This window comes from Protopterus annectens, chromosome 5.part0 (assembly GCF_019279795.1).
Source record: "Protopterus annectens isolate FY-2018-M chromosome 5.part0, PAN1.0, whole genome shotgun sequence".
NCBI lineage: Eukaryota > Metazoa > Chordata > Ceratodontiformes > Protopteridae > Protopterus > Protopterus annectens.
Genome location: NC_056735.1, coordinates 137,635,561 through 137,650,988, shown reverse-complemented (window position 1 = coordinate 137,650,988; position 15,428 = coordinate 137,635,561). Strand labels below are relative to the sequence as shown.

Here is a 15,428-nt window from a genome sequence, read left to right as displayed (position 1 = left end):
GACCAAGATGAGTTCATGGTTACAGTTTATCCTAAGTTATGCATTTTTCATGCAGTAATTAAACAGTTCGCATGTTCTTCTTAAATCCATCCATCCATCTTGTGATTTCAGTGATGCCAGCTTTTCCCATTTTTACACGTGGTCAGGATGTAATTTTAATAGAGAGAATCATGTAGAGCCTGGGTTCACACCACTGGGTGGCTAGCCCGGCCACTGCTGTTCTTCCTGATCAAATACTCACATGCACACACACATACCTATGGCTAATTTAGTGTGTCCAGTCCGTGTAATGCATGTCTTTGGAATGTGGGAGGAAACTGGAGCACCCAGAGGAAACCCATGCGAACACAGGGAGAACATGCAGACTCTGCACAGAAGGTATCTCAGCTGAGAATCGAACATGAGAACCTCTTGCTGTGAGGTGACAGCACTATCTGTTGTGCACTGTATTCTTCTTAAGTAGATGGTTGTAGAAATATTTATAGTGATGATGTGATGTCTTGTACAATAGCAATTCCCCTTTCCCAATAGGTAAGATGTACTTTGTGCATTGTGACAGCATATCAAGATCAGAACATTGTCTAAGGTAGTAATCCTTATGGTCCCCCACACACCCCCAGTGAAAGGAGCTTTTCAAGTTTAAAATACTGCAGATGGTTGTTTTAGGGAAGCTTAATTGCAGACGTCATCAAATGTTGATATCCCTTATGTGACATCTGAGGATTGAACACTGAAAATTTAAGTTAGCAGTGAATTCAGGCTAATTGTTTATTCCACAAAGATGAGTCATTCACAGTACAGAGTTGGTATAGTAGGATATAGTCTAGTTTATTAAGGTATCTTAACCTTTATTATCAAACAGCAGTGCTAAGCTTTTCTGCACTTTCTTTTAATGAACAGTTTCTACTGTTTGCACAAACTTAAACAATGTAACTATTATTTTATTATGGAAATTTATTGGAGGATTTTTTTCTGTTTTTTTTCCCTTGCAGGCCTGTTGGGATGCCAAAAATGGAAAAAGTTTACTTACATAATCCTAGTTCAGAAGAAACAATTATTTTATTATCAATATCAGCAACAACATCACATTTTCATGCATCATTTTTTCAAAATGGGGTGAGTCACTTAAACATGCTGTTTTTTTAAGTTTAGCACTTTTATTATTAAAAGTGTTGTGTTACAGCAGACTATATTACACAAGTGAAAACATCTTATTTGCTATTAATATAAGCTGCATGTCTCATTAAAAGCAATCAGTAGTGTGTCTTATATTTTAATTTAATTTCATTATGTGCTAATGTGTATATAGATTCAGTATAACAAGTGCCATGAATTATGTCTCTAACTCTGTGTGATATAATAGACAGTCTGTTTGTATTGTGTATGTGCTAGTTCAGAACAGTCTTTTCACTTTGATTTACAGTATTTTGGCTAGTTGCTACCGACATGTATATTTTTTCTAGTAAAGGCCTTGCTGTCTGAAGGAAATTGTTTCCACCCTTTTCATCTTCTGAAATCAGCCAGCAAGGAATTGCTGTATTTTTCAATTTCCATTTGAGAACATTGAGGGTTGTGTGATGCATTGTACAGCTGTTGAGACTGCAGCTTCACGGTGTTTGGTTCTTCAGTTTGGTTCCCAGCTGGGGAGCGCTGTTTGTGGATTTATCATGTCCTTTGTAGGTTTGTGTAGTTTTCGACAAGTTTATCAGGTTTGTTTCCACATCCCAAAGACCTGGTATAGATGAATTGCCATTTCCCTAAATTACCTGTAGGGTGTGGGTGCCAAGTGTGAGGGATTGTGTGTGTCTATATGTATGCATGCCTTTATGCATCACATGATAGACTGACTCCCTATGCAGATTTAATTTCTCTGCCTTTGGAGCCACTGAGCACCAGAATAGGCTTGGTCTCCCTTGCCACACTGAATTAAATAAAATAAGTATCAGAGAATGAACAAACTGGAGGAGCAAGATCGTTTTCTGTGCCAGATGTTGATATTGTAATACATATGTGTTTGATAGGAATATAGAATTCATGGTAATGCAATATACATGCTTGGTATACACTAGTTTGTCCAACCAACCATAATTAGATCCCACTGATATATAGATTGATGCCCCTATTGTTGCCTATAATTTGATTTTATATTTATAATTATTCCCCTACACATCAGGTACTTATGGCATTTATTTTATTTACTTGTCCCAGTAGTTTCTCTTGCACATGTTCTTGTAAGCTCCAAATCATATGATGCAGTGGCTGTAGTATGAAAATGGGGATATCATTTGTTACAAGTGAAATAATTTTAAACAAACCTAACCTAATAGTTTGTGCTTATGTTGAGCTTCTAAAACATGTCTCCCACCACCTACCTTGTATGTACCATCACAGGTTTTTGATGTGGAGCATAGCATAGAGACCTTCTTTCTGTCTTTCATTCATTTTTTTCTAATATAGACTTAATTTAGGATGTTTGATTGGTGCTGTTTCTCAAACTTTCAAAAGCTTTTGGCATTGTAAGCTATTGTCATCTCCTTTGCTAACTGTCAAGGTGCAGGCTTTCTGCAGGTTCATCCAGTTGGATGTCCTTCTATTCCCATGTTGCATTATTCATAACCTTTGGGTTATCCTCTGCTTAGCTACCCAAACGTCTGGCCAGTATACAAAAGCTTTAGTCACTGCAAGGTACGTGAGACATCAGACCTTGGCCATGGGGTGCATAAGCCATAAAAGTGACGTCTACTTGTACCTTTCCTCAGAACCTCTCTGCTGCCAGTCGAACGTCAGCTCTTCCTGTCATCTCTGCTGTTGGATCTTCGAATATAAAATAATTACCCTGTTGGAGCCATTTTCTTCTTCTCTTTTTGATCACTGCATGCCTGCTTAGGTTCATGTCATTTAGGAAAGGAAAGTGTCTGTGCAGACGTCAGATCCCCCATAAGAACTCCCAAGACATCTGCCTTTTCTGTCTAGGGCCCAACCACGACCATAAAACTTGCGCAGTTTGTCAGGCCTTCGTTCCTAAGACTCTTTGCAACCATCTGCACACCCTAAACATTTACTTAGAAAACCAGCGTCTTAAACATCTGTCTCTGGAGATGGAAGGGCCATCCGGTCAGACCGTCGAACCACCAAGAAAGAAGGCCAAAGTTTCTAGGCCTGAACATACTGCTTCACCTCCTCCACCCAACATTCCCCATGTGGCTGGCATTCACCAGGAGGAATGTACATTACCAGCTGAGTTATGTATAGTGGGTACTGTTAGTGAGGCCGCAGAATCTAGGGCTGAAAGCATGTCCATGGAGGCTTTGCAGATGTTTGGTACTGACAAGGATGAACCTCTGTTCGCAACACACATCCAGAGCAGTCCTTTCACTGCTTTAGAACAGTCTGAACCTAGGCCCTCCTAAGGCATTCCTCTTCCTTAAAAAGGAAACAAAATACAAAACATGTGTCTCCTCCTTCAGAAAGCCTGCCTGATTGGCAAGCTTTCTCTCAAAGCTTATTTAATGCCTTCATGGCCCTTAGGCCTTCTCTGCTTGATTCCCCTCTGGCTGCCCCTCCAGTTATCTGTCCTAGTCCTCAGACTGAAGACCCTGTTCCTCTTGAAGCTGAGAACTCTTCAGATTCCTCATCAGCGGACTGCCTTTCCTATGCCTTTCAGTTGCCTTCCCCTGTCGGGTATGCCTTCCCTGAGTCGGACTCTGTTGAGGCAGACTCCCCAGCAGAGGACCTCACCTTTGGCGAAACCATCTCTAAAATGAGAGTGTTTTTTAAATGGGATTCCTCTGAAATGTCCAAGGTTCAAAAGAGGTATTATGAACTCTTAAAAATGGACACCCCTTCACCTTCTGCCATCCCTCCATTCTTACCAGCCTTTTTGGATTCCTTCAGTACAGCCTCTAAAAAGCCTGATTTCCAACCATCAGCCCTTAGAAGGTCTGACGGGTTTTATAAGGTCCCAGAAGGGGCCAAATTTTTGATTAAATACCCTGTTGCAGACCCTGGCACTGTTTCAGTCTCTGCAGACAAACCCTCCAGATTACTTCTCTCCACCTCTGTCCTTCCCACTGATAAGGACAGTGTAAGACCATGAAACACATTGTCAAAAAAGTATACACTTCTGTCACTTTGGCTTTTAGGGTGGTTAACTACCAGACACACATGTCTAAGTATGCAGTGGCCCTTTTGTCCCAGGTTTCTAAACTTTTGGCTGATCTCCCAGACTCACCTTCTAAGGCTCAAATATCTAGCCTCATCTCCTTGTCCTCTCAAGTGACAAGACATTCGATCAGATGCAGCTATAATGCTGCAGAGGCCTCAGCCAGATCTGCAGCTTTTGCCTCTGTGCTTAGAAGGTATTCTTGCCTGAGACTCCAACCCCTACCTGATGATGTCAGGGTTAAACTTCTGGATGCACCCCTGGACAAATCTGACTCTTCAGCAAAAGAGGAAGGAATTACAAGACTTAAAACATTTGTTTGTGTCTCCAGTCCCTAAATTCCATAGGAATTATCCCACCAAAACACCGTTCTTCACAAACATTCGGCTCCTACACCTCATTCCAGGAGCAAAAAGAGCTCCAGGAAGCAGCAGCCTCCTTCCAGGCCTGCTCAGTCCCCAGTTCAAAAACCTCAGTTTCAGGACAGGGCAGGTTGTCTGTGACTACCTGCTTTCCCCTTCACCTCCTATGGATTCCATTCCCCTATCCCAAAGACTCTCTCATTGTCTTCCCATCTGGCAAAGCATTACCACAGACAAGTGGGTCTTGTCTGTTATAGAAAAGGGTTACGTCATGACTTGGGTCTTTTCCTCCCTCCTTAAGAGGCATCCCACAACCACCAAAGGACCAGCTCCCCCTTTTCCAGACAATCTTAGCCTCTTCTCTCAAGGGACTATCCAATCTGTCCCTCTGTCAGAAAAGGGAAAAGGCTTTTACTCCAGACTTTTCCTAGTCCCAAGGAAGTATAGCCCATGGAGACCCATCTTAGATCTCTCCCAACTCAACCTTTTTCTACAAGTACCCACTTTTTGCATGCTTACAATCCAGACTCTCTTCCCCCTGCTAATGCCTTAGGCATTTCTGGCTACGTTGGACATCAAAGTGTCTATCTACATATCTCCATAATGTCCAACTACAGGAAGTAGTTATGACTCTCTGTAGGTTCCTCGCATTTTCATTTCTCTACTTTGCCCTTTGGACTATCTACTGCTCCAAGGGTATTCACCAAGTGTCTGGCTCCAGTACTAGCCTATTGCAGGGTCCAAGGGATTCATATTTTTCCATACCTGGACAACCTCCTGATCCAGGCCGGTTGCTCCACTTCCCTTCACATCAATCTCCAAAAAGTCATCTCTATCCTGCAGTCTCCGGGATTCAACATCAATTTCCCCAAGTCCAAACTAAACCCCTCCCAGGACCAAGTTTTCCTGGGTGTAGATTAAGAACAGATGCCATGAAGGGCATTCCTTCCAACCCAAAAGGTGGAAAGCCTGAAGCAGTACTTGCTGTCTGTCCTCCATGCCTCTGCTGTGACAGCAAGACAGTATTTTAGACTCGTAGGACATATGGCCTACACTATAGTCGTTGCCACTGGCAAGACCCCCACATGAGAAAACTTCAGTGGTACCTGAGGTCCACATGGACCCAACACACCCCACCCCTTGGACCACAACATTCCCTTCCTACCATGACTAAGGAAGGAGATCTTTTGGTGGTTGGATCAAGTCTCTCTCAACCCAGGACTTCCATTACAACCCCTCACCCCAGTCCAGGAAATGTACACAGATGGCTCAGACCTGGGCTGGGGGGCTGCTATGGGCAGCTTGAAGGCGCAAGGCACATGGGCAGGCCCCTTCAAGTGGGAGCACTTCAGCATCAGAGAAATGAGAGCCATCATTCTTGCTCTGAGGGCCTTCCAATACATTCTGAAGCAAGGCCCCCTGAAGTTTCTCACAGAGAGCACTGCAGTTCTCTGGTATTTGAACAAACAGGGAGGAGCAAAATCTTACTTGCTATGCAGATTTGCACTCCAGGCCAGGGAATGGCGGCCCAACATGGAGTCACCCTGCAGGCAGTCTGTATTCCCTCCGCTCAGAACACACAGGCAGACACCTTGAGCAGGTCCATGCCACAATCCCATGAATGGATGCTACACAGGGATGTGTTCCTGGACATAGTCCAAAGTGGGGTATGCCACAAATAGATCTGTTTGCCTCCCCTCTGGACAGACAACTTCCACTCTTTTGTACCAGGCACCCAGCCCCCAAGTGAGGGCAATAGATGCTTTTTCTATCTCATGGAAGGAACTGTTTCTCTATGCACCCCCCCTTCCCACTCTTACAAAAAGTCATGTTAAAAATTCAACAGGACAAACCTAAAATCTTGTTGGTGAGGCTAAGACAGCATTGGTTCCCCCTCCTTCTGCATTTAGCCAGGGGCAGTCATCACGTATTACCTCAGAGTGGGCTTTTTCACACAGGACAAGGGATCCCTAACCCATCCCCACTTGGAGTCTCTGAACCTAACCCTGTGGGTGAGAGTTTTGATTCCTTTCAGACACCTTTACGCTGAGGATGTTCTTAATATCCTACAGGAGGCCAGGAAACACAATACTAGGAGATTTTGTCCAAATGGAAAAGATTCTCCATCTGGTGTCTCCAAAGACAGCTAGACACATTTCAGGGAAAGATCCCTTTAGTGCTGTCCTACCTGTGTGAATTGTTCCAAGCAGGGTTGGCATATTATTCTGTTAAGGCCCACCTAGCTGCTATTTCGGCTTATCTGCCTCTTGACCCTCCTCTTGCCTCCTAACTTCCAGTGAAGTTATTCTTTAAGGGCGTACTGCACTTCAGACCCCCCAGGAGGCCAGTTCCAACCCCATGGGACTTGAACTACATTTTAGAGAAGCTCACTGTTGCTCCTTTTGAACCAGCATCAAAAGCCTAAAATTCTGCACTTGGAAGACTGTGCTTTTGGTGGCCCTGACATCAGCCAGGAGAATGTTAGAGCTCCAGGCCCTCATGACCACCCCACCTTTTCTAATCTTTCACAAGGATAGAGTGACCCTAAGGACCAACCCATCCTTCATGCCTAAGGTGGTCAATGAGCTGTCACTGAACAAATGTATTCACCTCCCCACCTTTTTCCACATCCCCAGAATGACAGTGAGAGAGTCTTGCATTTCCATGATGTTCACAGATAACTAAGATTATATCTTGACAAGACCAAGTCCGTTAGGAAATCAGAACAATTGTGTGTCTCCTTTCACCCCAGAGCTCTAAGAAAAGTGGTGGCAAAACAGACTATTTCTGCCTGGATTTCCAAGGCCATCTCCTTTTGTTACACCTGCCATGACAAACATCTAACCTCAAAAATTAAAGCCCACTCCACTAGAGCCATGGCCTCATCTGGAGCCTTTTTCATAAGGGTGGACCCTACTTACATTCTAGAGGAAGCTACCTGGACATCTGTCCATACCTTAACCAAACACTACAAACTGAACCATATTTCCAGGTCTAGAACAGGGTTTGCTAGGACAGTCCTGCATGGATTCTTGGAAAACAGTTCCATACCACCACCCTCTTCCTCTGTTTGAGCTTTGGCACTCACCCAAAGGTTATGTGAATACTGCAACATGGGAATAGAAGGACATAGAATCATCATCTTCTTTCGGCTGTTCCCGTTAGGGGTCACCACAGCTGATCACCTGTTTCCTTTTCTTCCTGTCCTCTGCATCTTGCTCTGTCACACCAACCACCTGCATGTCCTCTCTCACCACATCCATAAACCTTATCTTAGGCCTTCCTCTTTTCCTGTTACCTGGTAGCTTCATCCTTAACATCTTTTTTCCAATATACTCAGCATCCCTCCTCAGCACATGTCCAAACTAACGTAATCTTGCCTCTCTGGCTTTGTCTCCAAACCTTCCAACCTGGGCTGACCCTCTAATATACTTATTCCTAATCCTGTCCACCCTCGTCACACCCAGTACAAATCTTAACATCTTTAACTCTGCCACATCCAGCTCAAACTCCTGCCTTTTTGTCAGTGCCACTGTCTCCAACCCATATAACATAGCTGGTCTCACTACCCTCTTGTAGACCTTCCCTTTTACTCTTACAGGTACTCGTCTGTCACAAATCACTCTTGACACTCTTCTCCACACACTCCATCCTGCCTGTACTCTCTTCTTCACCTCTCTTCCACACTCACTGTTACTCTGAACTATTGACCCCAAGTATTTAAACTCAGCCACCTTCGCCACCTCTATCCTTGCATCCTCACCATTCTTCTATTCTCCCTCTCATTCACACACATATATTCTGTCTTAGTCCTGCTGACCTTCATTCCTCTTCTCTCTAGAGCATATCTCCATCTCTTCAGGGTCTCCTCCACCTGTTCCCTACTCTCATTGCAGATCACAATGTCATCTGCAAACATCATAGTCCATGGGGACTCCTGTCTGATCTTGTCTGTCAACCTGTCCATCACCATTGCAAATAAGAAAGGGCTCAGAGCTGATCCTTATGTAACCCCACCTCCACCTTAAACGCATCCGTCACTCCCACCACAGACCTCACCGCTGTCACACTACCCTCGTACACATCCTGTACCACTCTTACATACTTCTGTGACACTCCTGACTTCCTCATACAATACCACAACTCCTCTGTAGGCACCCTGTCATATGCTTTCTCTAAGTCTACAAAAACACAATGCAACTCCTTCTGACATTCTCTGTACTTCTCCATCAACACTCTCAGAGCAAACATTGCATCTGTAGTGCTGTTTCCCGGCATGAAACCATACTGCTGTTCACTAATCATCATGTTCCTTCTTAACCTAGCTTCCACTACTCTTTCCCATAACTTCATGCTGTGACTGATCAGTTTAATCCCTCTGTAGTTACTACAGCTCTGCACATCACCCTTATTCTTAAAAATCGGTACCAAAACACGTTTTCTTCATTCCTCAGGCATCCTCTCACTTTCTAAGATTTCATTAAACAATCTGGTTAAAAACTCCACTGCCATTTCACCTAAACACCTCCATGCTTCCACAGGTATGTCATCTGGGCCAACAGCCTTTCCATTCTTCATTTTCTTCAAAGCTATCCTTACTTCCTCCTTGCTAATCCATTGTACTTCATGATTCACTATCCCTACGTCATCCAACCTTCTCTCCCTCTCATTCTCTTCATTCATCAATCCCTCAAAGTACTCTTTCCATCTCCTCAACACATTCTCCTCGCTTGTGAGTATGTTTCCCTCATTATCCTTTATCACCTTTACCTGCTGCATATCTTTCCTAGCTCGGTCCCTCTGTCTAGCCAATCGGTACAGGTCCTTTTTTTTCTCCCTCCTTAGTGTCCAACCTTTCATACAACACTTCATATGCCTTATCCTTAGCCTTCACCACCTCTCTCTTTGCCATGTACCTCATCTCTTTATACTCCTGTCTACTTTCTTCATCTCTCTGACAATCCCACTTCTTCTTTGCCAACCTCTTTACCTGTATACTTTTCTGTACTTCCTCATTCCACCACCATGTCTCCTTGTCGTCCTTCCTCTGTACCGATGTGATATCAAGCACCTTTTTAGCCGTCTCCCTTACTAGCTCTGCTGTAGTTATCCAGCTATTTTTAACTCTTCACTGTCACCCAGTCCCTGTCTTAACTCATCCCTGAACTCCACCTCACAATTACCCTTTTTCAATTTCCACCATTTGAACCTTGGTGTTGCCCTCACACTCCCCCTCCTCTTCTTGATCACCAACGTCATCTTACAAACCACCATCCTTTGCTGCCTTAACTACACTTTCTCCGGTCACCACTTTACAGTCTCCAATCTCCTTCAAACTGGCCCTCCTACACAAGATATAATCCACCTGTGTGCATCTTCTTCCACTCTTGTATGTCACCTTATGCTCCTCCCTCTTGTTAAAATACGTATTCACCACAGCCATGTCCATCCTTTTCGCAAAATCCACTACCATCTGACCTTCTGCATTCCTTTGTTTAGCACCATACCTACCCATCACTTCCTCATCCCCTCTGTTCCCTTCACCAACATGTCCATTGAAATCTGCTCCAATCATCACTTTCTCACCCTTGGGTGCAGTCATCACCACTTCATCTAATTCACTCCAAAATTTTTTTCTTTCTCATCCATTGCACACCCAACTTGTGGAGCATATGTACTAACAACATTCATCATTACACCATCAATTTCCAGCTTCATAAACATCACTCTATCCGACACTCTTTTCACCTCCAAAACACTCTTCGCATACTGTTCCTTCAGAATAACTCCTATGCCATTTCTCCTCCCACCCACACCATGATGAAACAATTTGAACCCACCTCCGATAGAAGGACTTAGAATAGTTGTGTAAAATCTTCCCATAACCATAGATGTCCTTCTCTTCTAGTCTTCCGTGTTGCAGTATTCTATTCCTCCCGCTACCCCCTATTATATATATATATATATATATATATATATATATATATGTATATATATATATGTGTGTGTGTGTGTGTGTATATATATATATATATATATATATATATATATATATATATATATATATATATATTTAGATATAGATAGATATGTAATATAGAAAATGCCTTGTTTGATGACACAGGACTTGTGCAGCTAGCAGAACCACCAAAAGCTAGGAAACAAAGTGCTCAGAACCAAACTTCTCAAACCAGAGAAAAAGAGCACTTGGAAAGCACATCCAACTGCAGAATGAAGTTTTTAATAATCCACTTAATATACAGATATACGGCAACTATGAACTTGCTACATATCTCTGCAAACTTACCTTCTGACTCTTATAATCTACTGATTGTTTTCCTCTCATTCTCCTTCCTTTGGCTCTTCCCGCTCCGTTCGCCCTGCGGGCTCACTCCGCTCCCCTACCCTGCCCCCATTTCCCACCCGCCCCCAGCACCTCTACTTTTATACGTCTCATACCACTCCCACATATACCAGTTAACTAATTGAGTCCTTCCCTCATTACCCCCTCCCACTCTAACTCCTCCCACCCTACCATACTTCACTTTTCCAAATAACTAATCTTAGTCTTTTTCTTACTACCCCTCCCACTCTGTCTCATCCTACTCCATCATACTTCTCTCCTCACCACACATACCCCCTTTCTCTCTCCTGCAAATATTTTCAACCCCATCTATTTCCTAAGCTCTCCACCCTAATTTTGCCTGTACACTTCCACTACACTTTATCTCTTCAACTTCCTCATGCTGAACATGCCCTCCTTAATCCTTCATACTATCCGTGTCCCATCCTCACTTCTTGCACTACTAATTCCTCTTTATTATGCTACTTCTTACTCTCACAAAATACCCCTATGCCTACCATCTACTCAAACTATCCCTTGTACTTGCCTACAATCATCTCTATCTACCCACTACAACCATATATCATCCGCTCTTATTCCTCCCAAAACTCTGTACCTTTTCCATCCCAAACACTTCACCATAACAAAAACAAAAACATTCACTCTTATACTACTGCTAGCCCAAATAGCGTCATACATCATAAACCCAAAAGACTTAGAGTTACTCCCAATAATGACCTGGCCTTATCTGGAGATATCCATCCCAACCCTGGCCCCCGCCTCATTACTAACAACTCACCCACATCCTCTACTTCCCCCCACTGGAAACAATTATATTCCCCCTCCCTCTTCTTCTACCGCTTCCTCCCCTAACTCCCTTAAGTTCTTCAATATCATTGCTCAGAGCCTCAATAACAAAATACACCAACTACAAGCTTGGATTTGCCACAACCAACCTGACATCTTAGCCATCTCTGAAACCTGGCTAAAACCCCACATTGCTGACTCTGAAATCTTACCTCCTGGCTTCCAAATCCACAGAAGTGACCGATTAAATAAAAAAGGTGGAGGCTCTGCACTAATCTTCTCTAACCTCCTCTCTGTAATCCCTTTACAAATCCCAACTCCACAATTCAAAAATGCTGAACTAACAGCTAGTCTCCTAGGACTAAATAAACATAAGAACATCTGCATTATCTCCCTATACATATCCCCAGGTGACAACATCCCTACCCTTGAAAATATTCTTTACTGGGCCTCAACAGAAATCAAATTTGAAACCTACATTCTAGGTGACGTTAACATTGACTGGAACAAAATCAGCTCATCTTCCCCCTCCCTATTCATTAACCTCTACAACTTCACCCAAGTAATTCACTCAACCACCCATCCTAACAAAAAACATTTCCCAGAATCCATCATTGACTGGATCCTAGTCTCTCATCCATACAAAATAATTCTTTCTGGCACTATCCCCGACACCTTTAGTGACCATCTCCCCGCTTTCATACCTTTCTCAGCTAATTCCACCCAATATCAACACCATTACATCCACACCCGTAATCTCAGCAACTTCAACCCCACAATTTTCTCAAACATTTTTAAACAAACTAACTGGCAGATCCTAAATACTCTTCCCCTAGACAATGCTGTAGAACAATTTAACTCTATCTTCCTAAGTACTCTTAACTCCCTAGTCCCACCAAGAAACAAACGAGTCAAAGCTAATTCTGCTCCTTGGCTATCCAAAGAAACAAAACAAATCATGCATCAAAGGGACAAATCCTGGAAGCTCTACCAGAAAAATAAAATGCCTTCATCCCTGCTCCAATACACCCAACTCCGCAACCAAGCAAAAAAACTAATCGCCCTGGACAAAAAAACTACTACAATAAACTCCAGTCCAGCTATAGTAAGAACCCAAAACAATTCTGGAAATCAGTTAACTCCCTTCTCCATCCAGGATCCAGGAGTAACCCCTGCCCTTACCCTAGTATAACTGACACAGAACTAAGCTCTCACTTCAACAAATTCTTCACTGAATCTATAGCTAAGCTAACTAAATCCTTTCCAAACAATAATACATCCAACTCTCTTTCCTCTACACCTAACAACCCTTTTAACTGCCCTTTCAATTTTCAGCTGAAACCTGTTTCTACCACGTTTATAAAAAGGCTCTTATCCAAACTAAAGCCATGCTCTAATGCCCCTGACAACATCCCCTCCTCCTTCCTCAAATGTGCTGCTGAAGGTATTGCTCTCCCTATCAGCATCATAATTAACAGATCTCTAAAAGAATCGTACGTGCCTATTCTTTGGTGCTCAGCCTACATTCTACCTCTTCATAAAGGAGGCAGAAATACTAATATCTCCAACTTCCGCCCAATTGCCCTACTCTCACCTCTATCAAAAATTCTAGAAAATGTGTCCACCACCAACTCATGCCTTTCTTAACCCAGAATCAACTCCTAACACCCACCCAACATGGTTTTCGCCCTGGCCACAGCACCATTACTGCCTTATTATCCTTCTTAGAAACAGTCAGTCAAGCCAGGGATTCTGGATTACTAGTTTCCACTGTACTGCTAGATCTTTCTAAAGCGTTTGACACCATCTCTCACAAACACCTTCTCTTTCATCTAGCCAACCTACATCTTTCCCCCGATACTCTATCCTGGTTCTCTAGCTACCTATCAGACAGATCTCAAGCTGTCAGATGGAAAAAACTCTACCTCCTCCTTCTTACCAACACCCACTGGCGTTCCCCAGGGGTCCATCCTTGGACCCATGCTTTTCAACATCTTCATAAATAACCTTCACACTGCCATCCCAGACACAACAGTTATCCAATACGCTGATGACTCTACCTTAGTCTGTGCTGCCTCTAACCTTCCTGAACTACTGACAAAAACCCAAATAGCTTTTTCCACTACTGAGAACTGGATGCACCAAAATCATCTCTCTCTCAACTCTAATAAATCTAAAATTCTTCTTTTTCCTCCCTCCAAGGCTTTCACTTTTGACAAAAATGCTTTCAAAGTCCTAAGCCAAACCAACTCTACTATAGAAGTGGTCCCATCTGCAAAACTCCTTGGCATCACCATAGACGAGCACCTTAAATTTGATATCCACTTACAACAAAACATAAAGAAAACCCACCAAAAGCTAGGTATGCTCTATAGGAACAACCAGATGTTCTTCATTCCACATTGCTGCAGTCCTAACTATTGGGTAGTCCGCTGTCCAGTCGGCCCGAATACCAAAGTATATGGCTGACATCGGTCAGGGCGCATTAGACTGACGTCAGTACGTCAGGGTACTAATGCGCATGACCGACGTCATATCCTCAGTCTTTTTTGCCGCATGGTCCGATGCAGAAGCAATTTTGCGAGTGCAGGTTGGCGTTCTGAAAGTTTCTGAAGTCAGAGTTTCAGACCGAATCAAAGTTGGCTAAGTACCCCGTTGGGGAATATTTTGGTTTTTTCTTGCCTCAGTATTTAACCGGATGTCAGAAAAAGTGAATAACTGTATTTCTTGTGGGAAACAGATACCTCATAGGGATTACCATACTTTGTGTATACCTTGTTTAGGGCCTGAGCACGACGTTGTTGGATGCCGCTCTTGTGCTAGATTTAACAAACGCACTATTAAGAGAAGGTTAGACTGTGCCAGGTTAGTGTTTGGGAAGCGTTGTAATTATAAAATGCCGTCGGATGCTCCGGCACCGGCTTCGCTAAAAGCGCAAAGATAAAGCAGCAAAGCCTAGAGTGGAGGAACCGACAGTCCCAGACGTCGGTTCTTTAGAAGGCTCAGTGGAGCCGGAGGTTTTGCCAGGTGTTTCTTTGGAGTCTCAGGGAGAGACTTTACTGTTACAGGATGTATCCTCTCAGGAAGTAGGCCAGGCTGAGGGGGCTTCTCAGGTGGCTGTTCTTCCCTCTCTTCCTAAGGTGGTTAGAGCCTCCCCTTCTGTTTCCAAGGCTTCTTTGAGGGGCAGGCCAAGTTTAGCTTCAGTGGGGGTTTCTCCTAGTGCTTCAGGGTCTTTGCCTAAGAAACATATGCTTAAAATGGCAGAGGATTTGATTACTATGATAAGGGGTTCTATGCCCCCTCCTGATAAGAGGCCTAGGGTGGAACCTGAGTTTGAGAGTTTTGAGCAATGCTCGGAGGCTTGAGTCTTCGGCTGAAGACTTGCAGGAGTACCCTCCTTATTCTGATTCTGATGTGGATGATTCTACTCCTTCTGCTTCTCCTCCTGAGGATTTTTCATTTTCAGAGACTCTGCATTCCATGAGGGAGCATTTTAAATGGGAAGGTCAAGATTTCTCTGATTCCAGGAAAAGGCTTAGGGAATTCTTGTTTTTACCCCAGCATAGGCCTTTAGCTATACCTCCTGTCTTGAATGTGGTGGAAGATGTGTTTGCAGAGGCTTCCCTGAATCCTGATTCTTTGCCTCCTGCCCCAGTTAAACCGGATAGGTATTATAGGGTGCCTGAAGCTCATAAGTATCTTTTTAAGAGTCCTAGGGCAGACCCGGAAACTGTCTCTCAGGGGCCTAAAGGTG

At 43.5% G+C, this 15,428-nt stretch overlaps 1 protein-coding gene across 2 annotated transcripts in view; it reads left to right on the top strand.

Moving 5' to 3' along the window:
- Nucleotides 1-15,428, top strand: part of TMEM131 (transmembrane protein 131) — a 3,850,119-nt gene that overhangs the window by 1,877,001 nt on the left and 1,957,690 nt on the right. For both annotated transcript variants that reach the window (XM_044072169.1, XM_044072168.1), the window contains exon 5: nucleotides 993-1,116. In XM_044072169.1, coding sequence (XP_043928104.1) covers nucleotides 993-1,116 — 124 coding nt within the window. The remainder of the gene's footprint in view (nucleotides 1-992; nucleotides 1,117-15,428) is intronic.